At 37.3% G+C, this 20,361-nt stretch overlaps 5 protein-coding genes across 7 annotated transcripts; 2 read left to right on the top strand and 3 right to left on the bottom strand.

The window, feature by feature from the left end:
• Window positions 1–1,057: 1,057 nt before the first annotated feature.
• On the bottom strand, window positions 1,058–3,971 carry LOC120008209 (vesicle-associated membrane protein 724). Its single transcript, XM_038858683.1, has 5 exons — window positions 3,635–3,971; window positions 2,328–2,469; window positions 2,114–2,234; window positions 1,920–1,982; window positions 1,058–1,838 (listed from the first exon to the last, which is right to left on the bottom strand). The coding sequence occupies exons 1-5, from the start codon at window positions 3,822–3,824 to the stop codon at window positions 1,689–1,691; spliced, it is 666 nt and encodes a 221-aa protein (XP_038714611.1). The 5' UTR covers window positions 3,825–3,971; the 3' UTR covers window positions 1,058–1,688.
• Window positions 3,972–6,096: 2,125 nt separating this feature from the next.
• Window positions 6,097–10,093, bottom strand: LOC119998059 (probable protein phosphatase 2C 40). Of its 3 annotated transcripts, none has more exons than XM_038845310.1 (4): window positions 9,732–10,093; window positions 7,288–8,456; window positions 6,911–7,175; window positions 6,097–6,509 (listed from the first exon to the last, which is right to left on the bottom strand). In XM_038845310.1, exons 2-4 carry the CDS (start codon window positions 8,443–8,445, stop codon window positions 6,382–6,384), a joined length of 1,551 nt encoding a protein of 516 aa, XP_038701238.1. In that variant the 5' UTR covers window positions 8,446–8,456; window positions 9,732–10,093; the 3' UTR covers window positions 6,097–6,381. The 3 variants fall into 3 exon arrangements, with proteins under 3 accessions (XP_038701238.1, XP_038701310.1, XP_038701384.1); XM_038845382.1 differs by having other exon boundaries at window positions 9,740–10,093; XM_038845456.1 differs by having other exon boundaries at window positions 9,745–10,093.
• A 1,502-nt stretch (window positions 10,094–11,595) lies between these two features.
• Window positions 11,596–13,606, bottom strand: LOC119986383 (40S ribosomal protein S21-2). Its single transcript, XM_038830966.1, has 4 exons — window positions 13,479–13,606; window positions 13,034–13,126; window positions 12,790–12,922; window positions 11,596–11,962 (listed from the first exon to the last, which is right to left on the bottom strand). The coding sequence occupies exons 2-4, from the start codon at window positions 13,081–13,083 to the stop codon at window positions 11,900–11,902; spliced, it is 246 nt and encodes an 81-aa protein (XP_038686894.1). The 5' UTR covers window positions 13,084–13,126; window positions 13,479–13,606; the 3' UTR covers window positions 11,596–11,899.
• Window positions 13,607–15,267: 1,661 nt separating this feature from the next.
• On the top strand, window positions 15,268–16,973 carry LOC120002177 (translocator protein homolog). Its single transcript, XM_038850809.1, has 4 exons — window positions 15,268–15,742; window positions 15,870–15,970; window positions 16,869–16,871; window positions 16,962–16,973. Exons 1-4 carry the CDS (start codon window positions 15,268–15,270, stop codon window positions 16,971–16,973), a joined length of 591 nt encoding a protein of 196 aa, XP_038706737.1.
• A 1,425-nt stretch (window positions 16,974–18,398) lies between these two features.
• Window positions 18,399–20,242, top strand: LOC120002254 (xyloglucan 6-xylosyltransferase 2). The gene has a single exon (XM_038850942.1). It carries the CDS (start codon window positions 18,689–18,691, stop codon window positions 20,060–20,062), a length of 1,374 nt encoding a protein of 457 aa, XP_038706870.1. The 5' UTR covers window positions 18,399–18,688; the 3' UTR covers window positions 20,063–20,242.
• The last annotated feature ends 119 nt before the right edge of the window (window positions 20,243–20,361 follow it).

Below are 20,361 nucleotides of genomic sequence, written 5' to 3'. Positions count from 1 at the left end.
AGATATATACGTACTTCTGAACAGTCTGAACCAGCTATACATGCATGGAACCCATAACTCCAAATGTATCTAATTAACATGTGTTTTTAATGGCTTAGGGAAAGATGTGTGTATGTTATATATATATTTATATATATAGCTGGAACTCCAAATTTGGTTGATATTTGAGCAGGAAGTAGTCTAGTACATGATTAAACTCGTGTGGATAAGGATCTTATCTGCACGAGTAAAATTCTAAAGGGGCTAAAGGCCGAAACAATAAAAGAGAGTTGTAGAGATGCGTCTTTCTTGAGTTGTTGCTTCTGATGAATGATCGATGGAACATTCATGGCAGTGACATTGCCCATTCTTTGGTCGAATGGGCAGGGCTATATATATGTGTATAGTTGCTCAACTTTTCATTGAGTAGTCACAGTTTCCTTTTTAGGTCTTCTTGGATATATATATATATGGCTTGAGAAGAAATAAAAGGTAAGAGTCTCTTCACTCTCTCATAAATCTGATCCTATCCACAGCCGATATGGAGCAAGTTAGATCCTCTTTTGTCCTCTTATGAGTATTATTTTGACTTCCAAATTTAAATAATTGCTTCATTTGTGTATTTAACTTGTTGAGAAAAGTCTTGTATCGCTAAAATAATTATTTAAGAGATAGTTTGTATGTTTATGAGTTTTTTAGGGATGAAAATTGTCGGTTACGGTCCATTTTCTTTGGTCTTTTGACATGAATTTAACCAACCCTATTGTCAGTTATTTCGGTTATCGATCAATTTTTCGGTCGGTTCTTTGAATAAATGTGTAATTTTTTATTGAAAATAATCGATTAATATGTTCGGTTATATCGATAATTTTATACAGCCCCAAGAAGTTTCTTTGATTTAGAAAAAGACATGTTTTAAATCAATGAGATTTGAAAAAGTCCTGGAAACTCTCTCGTAGGTTGGACTTGAGAAAATATCTTACAATAACAGACTGATAGCCAAGTTTGTACAAAGAAGTCCATTGATTGATGTTTCTTAACATAACGTTGTTGTAGTATTCATGCTCGATTTATGTTCTTAAAGTACTGTATCATATAAGTTAGAACTCCAACCAAACTTCATATAAGTTATAAAAAAAAAAAAAACCAATCATGTCCAAGTCCAATCCAAAAAAGTAATAATAAGGGTAACTCAAGCCCAAACCCAAGCCCAAGCACAAGCCCAAACCCAAGCCCAAGCACAAGCCCAAGCCCATGACAAAGCCCATTTCAGCTCTTCACTCTTGTAGCGATGGATCTTATGTGATGGCCAGAAATAAAGTCTGGAGGCTTGTGATTTGTGAATCACCCCACATGAGCTTATTTTTCTTGTACAGCAATGATGGGCAGGGATCATCAAGGCCATATCCTCTTCGCAACTGCAGAATGGGTGAAGCCTTACCGGCTCCGGTTTCGGCTGGATTTTGATGTGGCAGTCGGAGCGTGCTGATCCTTCCGGCACGCTCTCTGAGCTTCAGTTTTTCACAGCTCTAGAATCTCACAATGCAAAACTAGAAAGAAGCTAGAAAGCCATACATCTAAAAGACCAAAACCCCTTTATAATTTTTTCGAAGAAAAAAGAAAAAAACTCCCCTAGTAGCACAAGCTTTGAAGAATTTCTGCTGTCTAGAAACTGTGATTTCTCTTATGTGCACTTGTGCAGAAAATTGTCAGTTGGTGCAATCAAATCCATGGCAAATAGAAAGCCAGATTACTAGGACGAGAAGCAGTAAGATTCCGAAAACAACCAATTTGATCTTCATGTTCTGGTACCACATCTTACGTCGGACTTGCGTCCCTTGCTTCTTGTATTCCTGACCCTAAAAATTGCAGCAGCCAAAGATGTCAAGCATCTATCCTTGGTAGATAAAAATGGAAAATTTATGCTGAGGTTAACATACCTGTGAGCGCAGATTCTCAGTCTTGTCAGCCAGAATGGTTAGGTTCTCCCCTCTATCAATTGCCTAAAATGCATACATTGAACCGAATAAACTTGGAATGTATGAATTGGATCAAGAGCGTGAAATGACATTTCCAATAAAATTCTGATCTAAAGTGGAAAATTCCAATGTCCCTTTCGAACATAGTTGATTACCTTGTCAATATTTTCCAACATGATACTCTTAACTTCTGAAACTTGAGCTTTCACTTTTAATAGCTTTTCGATCTCTTCAGCATGGTCAATGATATACTTCATGTGCTCTTTCATAATTGGCCTGTAAATTGAGAATCAATCTATGACATTTTTTTTAATATTATTAATTGCAAAAAGAAATTAACTTCTTTTCCCGGGAAACCAATTTACATACCCAAACTCCTTGTTAAGACTTTTGGCCATAGCTGTGTCTGCTCTACCACCACCATATCTCTTTTTAAAATCTGTTTTCATACGCTCCAAAAATGCGATTGAGATCTGCTTGCTAACAGATTCTTTGGCAACACCACAGTAGGCTGCAAATCATGGAAAGCATCTTATAAGGAACTACAAGCCACAAACATTCAAGATGAAGTCATTCCATTAGATCTAATTACTACAAAATACAAACACACTCATCGCTGATTTCTAGAATATGAACTATAATGGGTGCCACTATTATGGTTTCATTATCACAAGCAAGCCAAGGACCAGTTATTTTAGGACATTAACTTATTCCATGACCAAATTGGTACTAAAAAGTGAAAACAAGTTAACCGTAGGTGTCACATATTCTGGAGATATTTCTATTCACTTTAAGAACCACATGACTGAAGAAATATCAAGGAAGCTAGAATATAGTTCCGTCACATCCCAATTCCCATCCATATTGCGGGAGCCAAAAGAGAGTAGAAGTCTGGGTCTTCACGGGGGCAGGAGGGGGAGGGGGATGGCTTTATAAACAATATAGGTGACATTTAATGGCTTACAGAACAGATGGCCCAAGTTCGGCAGTGGGAGAAATTAATGTTTTAGGAAATTCAAGGGATTGTATCACCTTTTTAATTTGCACCGATTTAGTTTAGCGGTGGCTTTTGATGTTCTGTTCACAAATTTGGAGCAGAGAGATATCCAACCAGGAAGGAAGCCAACCAACTCAAGTTTGTTGCCCGCAATCCCATATCTCAAACATCTATACCAATTCATTTTCACCACTTCCACCTAGAATCTCCACTATTTAGTGTGGAGCCAAAAAAATAGAATATCAGCAAACCCTAACCTAATGAATAATTGAACCAACCCCGGTATGCCAAAGATTGTTGCTTTCCCTTGGCTTTTACACTCTCAAAATGTTCATACTGTTATGCCTAACCGATTAACATGTCTTAGATTAGCTTCACTAATAACAAAATCAATGTAGTTAATAGAGCCAATTCACTAGTCAACTGAATTTAGGTTCTCCTTATTCTTTGTACCTTGACAAATAATGGACTTACCATCTAAATCTTTAACCTTCATCAGCAATCAATCATAAAATCTTACAAAATTCACACCAAAATTAGAAACTACGAAAACCAAGCAAGCAAGCAAGAATTACAGCCCCAAACAAAGTAGATCCAATTACTTCCACAAGAAATTGAACTTCAACCCCGTCTTGAAAACGAAAGAGAACATGGAATTAGAAGATGAAGAGAGTAATACCGTAACCATCTTCAACAAGGAAATTGAAGGTGTGGTGGTCACAGTTGTAGGTGAACTTGTTGTTGGAGGAAGGGAGTTTTTGCAGGCACTGAGCCGCGATCGCCGGAAAGTTGCCGGTGAACTCGGTGTATTCAGCCAAGATCATGGTCCCTCGAGCCACGAAACTGTATATGAACGATTCCTGACTCATTTGAGTGGCTTGCTGCAACTGCAACCCCCGCCCACCCTACTGAGTCCAATCCGATTCAAGAGACAGAAGAGAGCTGACAAACGAGTTTCCGCTGCTCCTCGTTACAACATTCTAGACTCTCTTTTTTTTTCTTTCAATTTTTTAATTTTTCTTTGTTACGGGACCTTCTTAGGTCCACCCTATTTTCATTCACCCTTTTGTCCACCTTCATCAAACACCATTGGACCTAAAAAATATCTTCGAGATGCTCACATGAATAAAGACTATAATAACCTTTAAAGAGTTATTTAGAAGAGGTGGATGGACCTTAGTAATTTCCCTTTGTTACGAAGAAAGAAATAAGAATATTTTTATTTGGGCAATGAAAGCAATACGGCGTCGTTTACCTTTTGTTTTTTCCATGGAAATTCACGTTCTTTGACTAAAGATCAATCCAATGAAACAAAGATTTAGTGATTGGATTCTGTGTGTTTTTCTTTATTTGTTCTCTTTGGTGATTTAATAATCTAATAAATTGTTTTTTAATTATGAACTCGTGATGGACTGCAATTATTTTGTGGTGGGTTGGGAATGACAACAATGTCCTTGCTTATATGCAAGTAATGGACAATTTATTGGCTAGAGGTGGAGGGTATACATGACAATTGCCTTCAAAAGGTGTGGCCAATAAATATATTAACTTGTAATAAAAAATAATAAAACACAAAGAAAGACACGATAAAATATTCTGTTATATGTCACACGTTAATGTGGTCTAATTAAGTCGATTGTCAACCGAGTCAGCATATGGCATAACATATCAGAACGACTGAATATTTTCACAAACATCTTTTTTTTCTCTCTGTTCTGTTCATGTGTGATTTCAATATATCATTCAAGTTGTCAAGTGCTTTGTCCACAAATATTTTTTTTTGTGTTTTTTTTCCAATTAGAATTTTGGAGGGTTGGAGAAAGGAGAGTAATTGATTAAAGATGCCTTGCATTATAATTTGTAATAACTATAATGGGGGGCCTACAAGTATTAAAGGAAATAATTTGGATACAATTTTTGACATATTTGTTAAATGAAAACAATAAATTTGAACTAGAAGTCTAGAACCCCAAATAAAAATGTTTTAAGGAAAAAAAAAACCCTCAGAAAACCACAAGAGTTGAATTGTTACTATTATTTGGAAGCCCAATAGTTTATAGACCCAGCCCAAAAGCCCAATAGACAAGCCCAAATCCACGTAGAGTCGTATACAAAGAGAACTCTGTTGGAAAACAGGGGATCCATGAATGTCTCTCTCAAACATTGTTGTGATATTGGGTGGAAAGGTAATTACGTTCTGTCTTTTCTTTAAACCACGAAAAAGAGTGATCCCCATTTGACATTGATATTGTAGCACCGGACTCCTGTTGGCGGTATACGAAGGGGGTCAGTGTTCTAAATCTCATATTGCTCAACGGAAAAGGTGAAGTGTAGATAATATGCCACACTTCCCAACCTAATGGGCGAAAGGGTCCATGAAAACAAATCCGTATGAACTCGTTCAAAACAGACAATATCTACTAGGCCCAAGGAGCAGCGGGTTGTAACTGATTCTTTGCATTTGTACCGAATCTTCATTAGACCAATAAACACAAGTTAATATAGTCTTCCAATGAGCAGCTTTCTCTTTTGAGAAAATGACATTACCACATCAGAAAGGGTTTTTTTTTTTTCCCTTGTTTCAGAGCAGAAAGGACAAAAAGAAAATGAGACAAAGATGACCAGGAATGTCATGATTGTTTGATGGATCCTGCGTATCAAATAAAGCATGATTTGAATGGTGAAATCCATCAAAGCTGATTCTTTCTCTGTCTGCCACTGCGCTCTTCTTCCATTCAACCAACACCCATCAATTTGGTAGCTGCTTTAAATTGACCAAAATCAATGGCCATTCTTCAAAGTATACAAGACTTTGCTACCATGTGCTTGTGGCAGTTAAAAGAGTGTCAACAATAGCATAATTTGCTGCAGAATGTGGTGAAGAAAAAGAGAACAGAGCAACTAATGGCAAGTAATGCTGTAAGAAAATAGTTACTTTCAAAAAAAATTACATATTTCTTGATAGAACCGTCCAATAACTGAAATAACTGTCGATAACCGACCGTCGATTCGATTAAGTTCATGTCAAAAAACCAATCATAACCGACCATTTACACCCCTACTCGAAAGACAGCACAGAGACACACATGAAAGATTGGGAATTGACCAAAAAAGAGAATGGTAGAGTATTTCATTTAAAGAAAAAGAAACACTGCAATGAGAGTTGTAGACATACATAGCAATGTGATGCTTCATCTTTCATAATACAGCTAAGGTAGCATTGATCGGTAAAGGAACTCATTATTTTGCGAATATATATATATTTTTTTGTAATGGAACACATTTGATTTACCCTGCCAAAATCTTTCACCCTAAAATGATTTTCATCATCATCAGCAAAACCGATGCCCAAATAGCTTGGGGTCGGCAACATGAAACCTATACCTCATCACTATTATCGCAGGACAGGAGACGCTACATGATAACTTACATGCAAGTTGACGCCTTGGTCGTGCGCTGGTTAGTTCCAAGGATTACCACGATTACTGTTACATCGTCATGATATTTCCTCCTCCTACCGGCTGGGATATTCATCATTTCTTCCCTACTGAAACCTGGAACAGCATAACATGGCCTTTCAACCACAGGATTTTAAACCAAAACATTTGTCTATTACTATGGAAATTAGCAGCATAGATTTTAACTGATGAGACATTCAGTGTTTACTATCATACTATGATAAATATTTTGCCTACCAACAACTCTTCAGGAGGTTAAGTGCTCAAGTGTTGATGAGCTGCAACTGTGCTTGCAAACTGTTTTCTTGTGAAAATTTCTCTATATGATTCAATTGATAATATGATCTCACAGGAAAAAGTGTCAAAACTGTAAATATCAGAATTATATTATGAATGGTCAAGGTTTAGGTTTTTTATCACTCAGCACTCAGCAGAAAAGCATGCATGAAATTTCCACAAGTATGAGACATGTTATCGATAGAGATCAAGTGGAGTACCTGCACTATCAGCTGCTCTCTCTACGACCTGCTCCAATAGAAACTTTGCGGGATCCCCAGAAGGGTCCTTTAAGATATAAGAATGGACAAGCCTTACAGCATCTTCATTGCTAAAGAAGTCAAACAAGCCATCACTCCCAAGAATAACAAAGTGGTCGGACTCTGAGATCCTATGCACATTAAGTGATGGATGAGTAGAAATATATGGAGGGCTTATGAGGTTGCGAACTCGAAGAATACCCATTAGTGCATCATTCAGCTTTTCCTGCGGGAAGAAGATAGAGAAGTTAGCACCCAGAAGAATAACAGCATGTATATTGTTCGATGTAAGTTTAAGGTGATTAATACATAATTAAAGAGCTAAAAACCATACCCACCTTTTTAAGGTATCCGACTCCTAAAGCACGTGTAACCTTCAACTTGCCCTTCACCTTTCCAGATACAATTGTCATCTGATCGTCAGGATGATCAGACAATAGCTGAGCTCTCTCGGCATCATTGTCAACTGTATGACTATCAGTGAGTTGGATAGCTTTCAGTCTCTCATTCTCACTCTTTTCATTGCCATCATTATACGTTGCCAATACAGCTCTACTGTCACCTAGATTGAGTGTATACAAATCCTTTCCGTGGAGAAAGGCAACCAAAACACAAGACCCTACTGACACTAGATCAGGGCGGTCATCCATTTCTTGCTCAACCATGTACAAAAAGTCGTTTTCAGCCTGATCAAGAGCACACTTGAGGCCGTCAAGCACCCCATGTCTAAACAAATCAGATGAGACTTCCCCCTTTGAGTACAAGCCATTGTCTCCATCAATCATTGAAGAAATTCCTCCCTTCTGGCCAATGATACCACTCTCTAGTACACATTGGAGGGACCCATTGGGAGCTCTTGTGCAATCCTGTCTCGCATTCCAGTCTAATAAACTGAAGTAATATATTATAGTTTCATATAGTGTCCCAGCCAGAAAATCGGCGGCATCCCTTCCATTGAAGCCATCATAAATAGCACAAAATAGCCACCCATTTTCCTCGGAACAAACTGCTTGAACCCTGTCTTCACCAGCAGCTCCACCAGCCACTTGAACTTCCATAGTATTAAGAAAACCTTCACTTCCAGAAGGAGCGCTCATAGATTTCAATGAAAAAGTATCATATTCAGGTGTATCACTTGGAGTGGATGGACTACAACTTAAATTTGACAAATTACTTTGGAGAGATGATGATAAAATATCCAACCTGGATAGTGACGGAGAAGAGGGAATCTTACGAAATGAATTAGGGGAATCCCAACTGGGAAGTATTTCTGCCCCTATCACACCATTGCAGATATTTGTGTTGGCCAATGTGGCATTAGCACTTAAAGCAGCACCAGACAAGCAAGAGAAACTGCTCGTCCTTTGGATTATCGTCTTAGGCAGGGATGTACATCCATTTGAAACTATGCAAGATTTAGCTTCATGGCCATTGCATTGATAACCAAAACTTACCTTGAGTTCTCCCTCTGGAGTAATTGTACTTCCTTCCCACATTATTTAGATAGCTGAAACAATGAAAGAACATCCTTTATTAACATTCTCAATATAGACTCCTGAAAAACTGGATTAGCATGGAAAAAAACACGAACGAAAAGAGATTCTGAGAAGTCCATGATATGAATACTTGATTAGCTAAAACCCTGGGCAATAAGAATATGCTGACAACATATGTAACTCAGGATAGTGATCATAATCAACAGCCAAGTAGAAGGTCCCAGCATTATAACTTTGCATTCATCCTCTATATCCTCACACATGGGTATTGGTACGAAGTGTGGTCACTATGGCTCATAACAAGAAAATGATAAAGCAACTTAGCCAGTTCAGTGCGTCTACATGAATAACTTTTTCTTGAATGGTTCCATAAATAAAATCACTCATAGATGGATAAAGGAGATAAGAGGAAGAGAAACAGGTAGGTTGGGGTTGGATTTTCCTTTTCTTCTATATGATGCCCTAAAGATTTAAATGCAAAATCTCTGACCTTTTTCATCTACTCTATGCATTTGGTCTTGAGCAGAAGAAACCAAAGATCTCAAAAGTCAATTAATTTTCATTGCTCTTCAGCAGATGGCGGAATAAAACTGAATGATATACAAAGGGTAACTGGTAAGCTTGTAAAGCTTTAGACTTTCTCCAGATTTAGAATGAAAATATTGGTAGTGTCAAACCTAAACACTCAAAAACATCTAGATCAAATCTTAAATCAACCCAAACAAAAAATATTTTGAACACTCACGTGACCCAGCTGGCTTCTATGCAACAATCTTCTCCACAAAAGCAGACTTTGTCTTAGAAGTCAGAGAACAACTCCTCAACAATAAACTGGAAAGATTCCACATTTCTACTCAAAATAACTAAATTTCAGACAATAATCAAGGCCATAGTCATACTTAAATTTCTGATTTTCGTATGAATATATTCATGTAGTCTCTCAAGACATAATCAGAAGATTATGAGGCCAACAAATACTGAGGCTCCATTTTCAATCATTCAGAGAGTAACAGGAATTTTTAAATTCTGGTATTAGAAAATACCTATGCAAAACCCAGATTATTGTCATTCCATGAATTAGTTTTTCATCACCATTAAGTATTACTGTACCAAATAATGCATTTGAAATCCCAAACTGATTAATAACAAACTTAGAAGAAACAAAAAAAAAAATGCCATAAAATCAATTACACAAGACCAGATACAACGCTAATCCAAGAGTAGCACTATATGAATACGATAAGCAGACAGAACAGAACAAAAACGAGCTTCAAGTCAAAAGATACCTTACGACCTCACCCTTTTCAATTCACAACAAGGCAACCCCAGATGACCAAATCGTCAGAGACCCAGAATGCGACTCTTATGCATATCCCGGTGAAGAGTGTGGAGAAGACGTAGAAGAAGAGGAGTGTGAGTGTGCCAAGAACTAAAAAGAGGGTGAGAGAGATTACAGAGAGAGAAGAAGTGGAGAATCTGTATAAGAGGAGGAGGGGGAGAGGGGTTTCTGGTGATGGATGGCAGAGAATTGAGTTTGCTAATATTAGATTAAGAGGAACCTTTCTTTTGGCTCTTCTTGTTTTGCTCAGATTCACTATTACCGCTGCTTCTCCCGCTGCTCTTTCTATCCCTCTCTCCCTACTCACAAGCCTCTCTCTAACCAAATCTATATATTAATACCATTTTAAAAAAAATAAAAATAACAACTTATTAGTTTTAAATTTAATTTCGAAAAGAGTCATCTCTCCCAAGTGGATGATTGTCTTCCGAGGTTTAACAATTGGGTTGGTGGTTAAAAATTAACATGTATTATTGAAAAACTTAGTATTCATTATATTAGAATAATAGATTTTAAAGAAAATAAAATCTTTAAACCTAAATCGTAAACCCTATTTTTTTAATAACCGAGAACTATTTGAATATCCGAACTCTATACAACCATAAATCCTAAACCTAAAACTTAAAACTTAAACTCTAAATTATAAATTATAAACCTTAAACCATAAATCTTAACTCATAAACCGTAACATGAGATTTGTCAAGCAATTGTAACTAATTCCAGCAGAAAGAATCGTAGCCCCTTCCAACTCAATATAAGCATAGTTTGTTAGGTATATTATATTAGTATATAATCATAGTTTGGGGAGCAATATATATATGCATAATGCTTATATATCTTGGTTGACACTCTAATTGAAAATAATAAGATATGAGTATTGGGATTAATATTTGTTATAATGAGTTCAAGTGTTCATAATAACGTGTATGAAACGAGAGGTGACCCTATTGATAATCGATTGGATTAAACATATGTGTGCACAATGTTCGGTCCAACTACAAACATATTTCTCAATGATATTTCAAAAATGTGTACGAATGAGAAAAACCAGAATTTGTCAAGCGGTGCAAACTTTAATCAAAAGAGTGTCCTTGTCATTACGTTTCCATAGTGTGTATAATATGGGGTGACCTTTGGATGTTCTTCAGGGCTCATAATGTATATCACCTTTGACTTCCATTGGTGGTTCTGGATTGGCATCAAAGAACAACAACTGCTGATGCATATATAGTATGTAAAACAAGGACAGATGTATCATTCAGTGGCAGAGTGTTTGTTTGTTACTCTGTTATCACAGATTTGCAGTAGCTAATTAGGGTTCAAATTTCCTACACCATTCAAAAAGAGTTAGATATGGTGGGGACTCAGAAGTGTTGCGCACCAAGACGCCAGCTGCCCCTGCATTAGTAGCTGTATGCCTGTATCCATCTTCGGAAGAGTTAGATATGCTGGGGACTCAGGAGTGTTGCGCACCAAGACGCCAGCAGCCCCTACATTAGTAGCTGTATGCCTGTATCTATCTTCGGTCCCGCGCTCGACTTGACCGTCACAGGACATCTCCCACTCTCTTAAGTATTGGGGTAGGTTGCTATTAAAAAAGAAAAAAAAAACAGGAGCAGCCTCTGATCTGGGGATGGCAAAACGGTGTTCAATCCAGATGATCGAATTTAATTGACCAAAAACCAACTTGGAACCGATTTTTTATTCAAACAAGTATCAACTTCTTCATATCAGGCGGCATTTTACTAGAACCATTTCAAAAATTCATACTAACGTGCAATTCATTGCTAGCATTTCAAAAAACCATGACATACAAGCATACAACAATCCCGGTATCTGAATTATGATCATAAAGCTGTAAGAAAAATACTCCTCCAAAGTCCTTCACCGACGATATATATAAACCGGCTACTGCCTGGGAATACTATTTTGACAAAGAAAGATCAACACACATGAAAAGGAAGTAGCTTAATAAAGGAACATAAATGCAAGCATGGAAACGTCTGAAACAGATTCATCCCAAGTCATATCTAAGTACACAACTAGACATACTGAAAGTAACACTAAAGATCGTCGCTCCTCTCAATGAAGTAACATACTAATTATCTCACTTCCCTATTGTCTAACTTCTGCTTTCTTTTTCTGCCAGAGGCGGTCCAATGAACCATCAGCATCCCCCTGCAAATATAAACATGAGTATGAAATGCAAGAAAAAAAAGGGGTGCAAAAAGGCTGCCATAACACCCAAAAAAATAATAAATACATACTATTCGAGCGGAAGTCATGGGCAAATCACAAAAAGAACAACAAATCATTCATAGAAACACATCTAAAGTCTAAAGACCAGACAATCATTCCACTCATTTCCGTAAAAACATCTATCTGGAAGTTGAATGTCTCATAGGTTTGAATTGACATCCAAAACTCTTAAGAGCAGTGATTACACTATTGAAAATTAAATTAAATAAATTAACCAGGGAATTTGGTTGCCTTAAATTTCAGATGAAATGGAAAAAAAATAGCAGTAGAATTACATAATTCAAACAATTCGAAAACATGGAGAATAAGTATTTGTGCTATTGTGTACTTTGAATCTAATGCACAATTGGAGATGCTACGATAAGTAGTTATCTTGGCCACCATGAAAAACACGTTTGCACTTCGAATCAAAATGAAAAGGGAGGAAATGCTGACAAATATTCTAATTTTTTTTTGAATTATACAGCACTAACATCTCAATATTAAGAATGAGAATACAGAATACTTAAAATACCTATATATACATATACAGTAACAGAATTAATTTCTTGGGCTATATGAGCAACCACGATAAAACAATCAATTCAAAGGACAATAAATCTTTCACTGTGCAAAATCAGTAAAAATCTTACAATGAATGGGGAAAAGGCGACATGTAAAACAAGCCAAATCTCAATGCATTACAACAAGATACACCAAAGACCACAAACACTTTTGCAGTTCTAAAATGTGGGATTAGCAGTAACCTGAGCACGGACGAATCCACAGAGAGCAAATGTAGAAAATTGGCCTTCATAAATACCATTTGCATTTAAGTGGCCAACATTAATCTGAACAGAAGCATGGTCCTTTGAAGTAATCAACCTATTGGTAGCGGAGCTGCATATTCATTCACAGATATTACAGCTTAGTTAGAAATAATTGAACCAAATCCAGTCATATCTACAGATGAGTATGTAATCAAACAAAGCAAATATGAACTCTAAATACCATTTCCTAGGAATGTAAAGCTCCATGAGCTCTCCCTCTTCGTTCTGCATCTTGGCTATAAATCAACTGCTCCCACAATATCCCTTCAAAGCTCTAATAAAATCATACAAGAATACCAAAACTGTATTATTATGGGCACAAACATCCACATACTTTCTGAACAGATCAACAAACCCTACTTTTTGCCTGATCTCAAGAAAACGCAATGAAATGAAATCAAACCCCACTAAAACTCAATTAGAACACGCAAAACATACTTTTGCTTGAACTAATAGAGGTCATTCTACCTATGTTTACTGCATAATTAATAATTTACCGTTCTAAAAAAAAGACCAGGCATAATATTCAGAAATTTCTAGGCAACCAAACAGATCAGCAGAAAAACTATATATCTCGTGATCATTCCAATATCGAGCATCAAAATTTCAGAGAGAGAGAGACGTACCTCAGGGAAGGAGACGAACAAGTCCTCGAAAGTCGACGGAAGATGATACCAGAGTAAGGAAAGCGAGTGTTTTAAGCAGCCAAAAGAAAACCCTAACTAGGACAAGCCCATATAAATGGGCCTTTAAAGACTCAAATTCTAACGGAATAACTGCAAGCCCGTTACTGGTTGGACCTCATTTGCTGCTTCTTGGTTAATATGTTTGGGCCCAATTGGTGAGACAAGATTGAAAGAAGGAAACAGAGCCCAACTATATACTACATGGGCTCACCAATCACCATGGACGTCTGTGTAAGCTAGGCAAGCAAGCCCATCAGAAAGACCTTCTTGCTCATACGGCCTTGGTCGGGCATGAAACACAGTCCCATAAACAAATGTGCCGTCATCACCATTCGGAATCAATCTCAATCTCAATACCGCACAAAACGCACTCAAAATGCCCTCTATATAGGGGTGTAAGATTGGTTACGGTTAATTTTTTTCTCAATTTTCTAACAATAATTTAACCGATTGATCGATCAATTTTGATTGATTATTTTAGTTATTCAATCGGCTCTAGCTAAACTTTTTACAAATAACCAACCGAATCGTTATTCGGTAATTTTCTGACAGCCCTATGACTCTATCATAGGCCATTCTGACCTTCAATTTGGACCGCTCAATTAAATAAATACTTATTATATAAGGTACTGCCTTTTGCCTCCCCGTGGCTTTTCCATTTAATAAATGCACATTATTTATTAAAACACTTAGTTGGATGCATGAACATTGAATTGAGTAGATGAAATAAATACCAACAAATAAATAAATATGGTAATCCATATAATATCAATGTATTCTTAGTATATAGTAGTAATTTATCGCATTCAAAATTTTCAAAATAATAAAAATTGTTTACACCGTCAAAATTGATAAGAAATTCCATCAGAAAATTCTAATCCACGTTATAATCTGACTTATTGCAGAATCGTATGTTTATTTCTTAAAAATAATTATATTTTATGATGTATATTTAGTTATGTATATTCAGACAAAATTCCCCATATCGGTTCACAGTAAAATGAGCATTCAGGGCAAATTCCCCCATCTTATCAGCTAATAAATGGAAGCGTGACCGTCTCAAGCTTCAGTTGTGGAAAGCAATTCCAAGCATTCTTCCCACAAGAGCAATTATTGAAAAATACTGACCTTTCATGCTGGGATCGAGACTATCCACCATATCTTACATTTCCTGCCATCTCGTCCAAAAGATTTGGAGTATGTCGCCATGGCCAGTAGTTTCGGCTTCCTTTAAAGATCATCCCTTCATCACTGGGGATCCTGCATCATTTGTTGAGATTGAAGTGCGCAATATCAATATGAAACCCGACCCACATAATAAATATTGTCCTCATTGGTTCAATATTTGACATAATTTCTCAACGGGTATCCTATATGCGGCCTCAAGGTTTTATTGACTCTTTGACACATGCGTTTTCTATGTGAGAGGTGTCAATTAGACGTGCGATTACTAGTATCATTGACACATAGAGGTTCAAAAATTTGTCATTAATGCATTAAAATTTAAATGCCATTAAAAAAAAACGATAAATAAGGTAATTTTCTATGTCAAGAATTTGTGATAAATAGAAAAAAAAAATTTGATCTCCTCGATTTGCTCTATAACGTTCACTCTCCCCTTCAATTTCTACCATTAAATCCATGCCTCATCTTCTCCTATTTAATCATCCCCTTAAAATCCCCACGATTTCTTCTCCACAAAAAAAAATAAAAAATAAAAAAGGCTCCCATGGCCACCACCAACTCCGCCACTGCCGCTGCGAGAGCGGCCAAGAAAGGTGAAGCCAAGCGTGCACTGCCGTCACTAGCCATGTCAATATCGGTCCCTCTAACTCTCACAATGGTCATAATCCTGATATTTGGTTCCGGCCACAAGTACCGCGCCATGGCCAAGCCATTTTGGTTCCCGCCACTATGGCTCGTACATTTAGCATCGTTGGGCTCGTCTCTCATCATGGGCCTCGCAGCCTGGCTAGTGTGGGCCGACGGTGGATTTCACGCCCAGTCCGACGCTTTGCCTCTGTACATCGGGCAAGTTTCATTGAGCATTGTTTGGTATCCGCTTGTGCTTGTGATTGGATCGGGTTGGCTTGGTTTCGTGGTTTGTTTGGTTAATTTTGGGACCCTACTCGCTTGTTATTTGAGGTTTAAAAGAGTAAATCCCTTCTCAAAAGATCTTGTTAAGGTTAATTTGGTTTGGACAGGTTATTTGTGTATTGTTACTTACAATATTATATATCTTTAGACTTTGTGTTCTGTATTAGATCTTATTTTATATAAGGGTAGAGACAATGAATTGGTTTGGTTTTGGAATGTTTCTGAAAAATTAAGTATTCATTTTGGTACAATACCAATTGGAAGCAAATCCGAAAACTATAGTTTTTAAAATCGTATCGAATTACCAGTTAAATTGTGAACTGACAATCATCATGGTTTGTTTGTATGAAAATATCGTATAAACATGTAAATCGTAATTAAACCGTGAATCGGATGTTCAATTGTCGTACTATGAATTACATTCACTTGAGTTGGAATATGACACTATGATCATTAACATACTATTAAAAATATGTTTATTTATAACACACAATTGAATCTTTAAAATCTTGGCACTTCAACTTATACGGTTTGATACAGGCTAAGATTTTAAAATTTTGCCAAAAATTAATAAGAGAAATAGTAAAAAAGTTGAAACTCCAACTTTTTTAAAAAAAAATTTGAGAAATAGTTAAAATCGTGTAATATCGTAGGATTTTATGGATCTCAGTATTTTAATAGGAATTTTAGTAGTATCTTATCGAATTTAAATTATAAGACAGATTTAAATCATTTTGTTCATGTGATATTGTGAGATAATAGGATTTTAGGATTTAAACCAGTTTTTTTTTTCTTTTTAACAATCATACATTGTGAGTGGTTGAGTGGTTAACATCAGACAAGTTTGGGGCATGTGATAGGGATATCAGCAAGTTTAAAAACAGGCCCACATGAATTGGCGCGGTCACATGTGGTGTCTTTTTGATAGATTGCAATTAAGATATCAATAATAGATGGTAATTAAGACATGATGTTCCTAATTTCCTATTAAGTTTAGGGTCAGCCCATACTTCTCTCAAATCAGAATCTAAATTCTTGATAATTATCCTGAGTACTCGGAGTCAACCAATCTGAAATTCTCCTTTTCATCTTTGCATTATCTCTACAATCACCCGTCACCTTCTCTTTCAAGTTTGGAGAGGAGGAGCCGGTGCTCTCTCCCACTGACGACTCCTCTCCCCTAACAATTTTCTTTTGTATTTATTTGTTTATTTGTTTGAATGAGATGGACAGATGGTGAGACTCTTCCCTAGATTTCCGTTCGGGAGGATTGCTCAAAATACCAGATCAAATAGTTTTTTTTTTTAAGTTTGTTTGTTTATTCAGGGTCGTCTCTAACATTTTGAAGTCCCTAAACAAGTTAAAGAAACAGAGGCCCTCATTCCCTAAAATAATTTTTTTTTTATAAATATGAAATCCAGCATTTCTAATAAATTCAAAATGCAATATAATTAGTTATTGAATACAAATAAATTATCACCAATATCCAATAAATTAAGCGACTCAAACTTATAAATTTATTACATCAAATGAAACCAAATAACGCTAAACCAAATAACTCATGGGGGAGGGGCCTCACTTGTACGGTTCGGATTTGATTTGTTACAGCAATCAAAGTTATAGGTCAATGAATTACACTTTTTAATTTTTATATATGTGATGGCGTGTCATTTTGTGTTTGGGTTAATGGGATTGTTTTCTTAAATAGCAATATATTAGGATATTTTTTTTCGGATTTGGGGGCTCCGCAATTCCTTAGAGTCTACAATTTATATTCAATGGTGAAGAAAAAGACATACAAATTTTAAAAATGAAAAAACAAAAATATAGTGTGATGTGGTACATCTCTCAAGCCATTGAATTTCAATTGTAGACTCTACAATTTGAAACTAATTGCGGAGCCCCCTAATCCATTTTTTTCTTATATCAATTGATAAGTACATTGTATTGTCTATATACACCTAAAAAGCTATACAATTTAATAAAAAGTGAGATCCCTCCCCCATGAGAGGCCCTAGGCGACTGCCTGTCTGGCCTCCCCTTGGAGCCGGCTCTGTGTTTATTTCGGCGTAGTCCGGTGTGTTCAAGTTGTTTTTTGTTTAGTCTATTTCGACATATCCCATTATAGTTTGTAACCCAGTATTTTGTTGGTGTAGTCATGTTTCTGTTTGAATTGCTCCGATGTAATTCATCTTTATGGTAACTCGAGTGTGTATGAACCTCACATCTCTTACCTAAGTTATTTGATATATGAATATAATTCAATCTATAACCTTGGTCAGCCCAAAATATTAAATAATAAAGAGATCAATGATAAACAAGTCAAATCATTTCAAGTGAAAAGTTCAAATTCCAACTTTCCCTTTGAATACCATAATTTATCAACGGATTTCTGAAGGATAGTGCAATAAAGCACCCGAAAAATTTTCTGGAATTAAAAAAAATTGACGCTGAGAAAAATTAGTTTATTAAAATTTATATAGAAGATGCTGGTTGTGTACAAATAATCCAACAATTTTTTTTCTTGCATTGGAACATTGAATATGAGTCTATAATTGGACCATGAAGCTCATAAACATAAAAAAAAATTTCACACGACGATAAAATAGGTTGGACCAAACCCTAATATATGATCACAAATAATCCGACTCATAAAATTTATCTTTTGTACATTCACTTGAGTAAAAAATGTAGACCATGCGGCTTGTAAACATAGAAAATTCACACCTAATGATAGGGTAGATTGGACCAATCCAACTATCCAAAAAAAATTGTCATAAAATGTTAAAACGAATTCTGTCACTTTCTCTCACTTTCCTGGAATCTGGAAGACTGGATCGTCCTTCCCTCTTGAGCTCCCCACATTCTCTTCCACCGACCATCTACTTCCCCAATTAAACCCCTAATTATCTCTCAAATTAAAGTTGTACCATCACCTCTCTCATTTTCAACATTGTCTTCTTCAGTTCTCAAATTACAGCATATTTGCCGCTTCAATCTTTGAAAGTGTTAGTGCCTAGATTCCTGACTCGGTGACTCAGTCTTGAGTCGAGATGCTAGAACGGTGCTTCGGGCCTTATCGGGTCCGCCAGATCCAGAGAGCAATCCGACACGGAAAGGTTACTCTTCTCTGCCTCTTTATGACCGTAATCGTCCTACGTGGCACCATTGGCGCCGGCAAGTTCGGGACTCCCGAGCAGGACTTTGACGACCTCCGCAGCCACTTCTCCTATTCGTCGCGCAACCGCGTAGAGCCGCACCGTGTCCTCGAGGAGGTACAAACCACCACGGAATCGTCGACTCAGGGAAACAGCAACAACTACGAGACATTTGATGTGAACAAGCTCTTCGTCGACGAAGGCGAGGAAGAGGAGCGCGATTCGAACCTGCCGTACAGTTTGGGGCCGAAGATCTCCGATTGGGATGAGCAGCGTGCGGAGTGGTTGAAGAAGAACCCTAACTTCCCCAATTTCATTGGCGTGAACAAGCCGCGAGTGCTTTTAGTTACTGGATCAGCACCAAAGCCGTGTGAGAATCCAGTTGGAGACCATTATCTATTGAAATCGATTAAAAACAAGATCGATTACTGCAGGCTTCACGGGATCGAGATCTTCTACAATATGGCACTCCTGGATGCGGAAATGGCGGGATTTTGGGCGAAGCTTCCATTGATAAGGAAGCTCTTATTGTCCCATCCGGAGATAGAGTTCCTGTGGTGGATGGACAGTGACGCAATGTTCACGGACATGGCCTTCGAGCTTCCATGGGAGCGATACAAAGACCATAATCTGGTGATGCACGGGTGGAACGAGATGGTGTACGATCAAAAAAATTGGATTGGATTAAACACTGGTAGTTTCCTGCTGAGGAACAGTCAATGGGCGCTGGATTTACTGGACACCTGGGCTCCCATGGGACCAAAAGGGAAGATCAGAGATGAGGCTGGAAAGATACTCACTCGAGAACTAAAAGACAGGCCAGTTTTTGAGGCTGATGACCAGTCTGCAATGGTGTATTTGTTAGCAAAAGAGAGGGAGAAATGGGGTGATAAGGTGTACCTGGAGAGTGCCTATTACTTGCATGGCTATTGGGGGATCTTGGTTGATAGGTATGAGGAGATGATTGAGAACTTCCACCCCGGTCTTGGCGACCACCGGTGGCCGCTTGTGACTCACTTTGTCGGGTGCAAGCCGTGTGGGAAGTTCGGGGATTATTCTGTGGAGAGGTGCTTGAGGCAGATGGACAGGGCATTCAATTTTGGGGACAATCAGATTTTGCAGATTTATGGGTTTACCCACAAGTCACTGGGTAGCAGGAGAGTTAAGAGAGTGAGGAATGAGACTAGCAATCCGCTTGAAGTGAAGGATGAGCTTGGTTTGCTTCATCCAGCATTCAAAGCTGTTAAGGTATCAACAACAACTTCTTGATGGTTTTGTCTACCTAATCAGTTCAAAGTGGACACTTTACTATTACACTTGTTGCTGTTGCTCTTCATTTTTCTTGCCATTGCTATTTAAATTGTTGGGCAATATTGTATTTCTATTTTCATTCTTTGCTGTTTCAATTAGTATTTAAAAAGCTTAAATTAGATTTATTTTTGGAAGCAATCACAGTTTGCCTTGTGTCCCTTTGTGGCAAAAACTAGGTACTCATTATCCTTTGCGGGGAATAGTCACGCTGACCAAAATAGTGGTGAGAATGACTATTCTTCCTTCTCCCACAAGGG

This window comes from Tripterygium wilfordii, chromosome 1, assembly GCF_013401445.1.
Source record: "Tripterygium wilfordii isolate XIE 37 chromosome 1, ASM1340144v1, whole genome shotgun sequence".
Lineage (NCBI taxonomy): Eukaryota > Viridiplantae > Streptophyta > Magnoliopsida > Celastrales > Celastraceae > Tripterygium > Tripterygium wilfordii.
Note: the sequence above shows the minus strand (reverse complement) of the source record. Positions and strands in the feature narration are given on the sequence as shown.

What these genes read in the sequence shown, in the direction of transcription:
- LOC120002177 (XM_038850809.1), top strand. Translation starts at nt 15,268, where the DNA reads ATGGCCACCACCAACTCCGCCACTGCCGCTGCGAGAGCGGCCAAGAAA. An exon ending in GGTTAATTTGGTTTGGACAG is followed by an intron (nt 15,743 to 15,869) that starts GTTATTTGTGTA and finishes TGAAAAATTAAG; the next exon opens with TATTCATTTTGGTACAATAC.
- LOC120002254 (XM_038850942.1), top strand. Translation starts at nt 18,689, where the DNA reads ATGCTAGAACGGTGCTTCGGGCCTTATCGGGTCCGCCAGATCCAGAGA.
- LOC119986383 (XM_038830966.1), bottom strand. Translation starts at nt 13,083, where the DNA reads ATGCAGAACGAAGAGGGAGAGCTCATGGAGCTTTACATTCCTAGGAAA. An exon ending in CTTTACATTCCTAGGAAATG is followed by an intron (nt 12,923 to 13,033) that starts GTATTTAGAGTT and finishes ATGAATATGCAG; the next exon opens with CTCCGCTACCAATAGGTTGA. An exon ending in GTGGATTCGTCCGTGCTCAG is followed by an intron (nt 11,963 to 12,789) that starts GTTACTGCTAAT and finishes TTATATTTGCAG; the next exon opens with GGGGATGCTGATGGTTCATT.
- LOC120008209 (XM_038858683.1), bottom strand. Translation starts at nt 3,824, where the DNA reads ATGAGTCAGGAATCGTTCATATACAGTTTCGTGGCTCGAGGGACCATG. An exon ending in AGTCTTAACAAGGAGTTTGG is followed by an intron (nt 2,235 to 2,327) that starts GTATGTAAATTG and finishes CTCAATTTACAG; the next exon opens with GCCAATTATGAAAGAGCACA. An exon ending in CTGAGAATCTGCGCTCACAG is followed by an intron (nt 1,839 to 1,919) that starts GTATGTTAACCT and finishes TGCAATTTTTAG; the next exon opens with GGTCAGGAATACAAGAAGCA.
- LOC119998059 (XM_038845310.1), bottom strand. Translation starts at nt 8,445, where the DNA reads ATGTGGGAAGGAAGTACAATTACTCCAGAGGGAGAACTCAAGGTAAGT. An exon ending in GAGTCGGATACCTTAAAAAG is followed by an intron (nt 7,176 to 7,287) that starts GTGGGTATGGTT and finishes TTCTTCCCGCAG; the next exon opens with GAAAAGCTGAATGATGCACT. An exon ending in GAGAGCAGCTGATAGTGCAG is followed by an intron (nt 6,510 to 6,910) that starts GTACTCCACTTG and finishes ATGCTGTTCCAG; the next exon opens with GTTTCAGTAGGGAAGAAATG.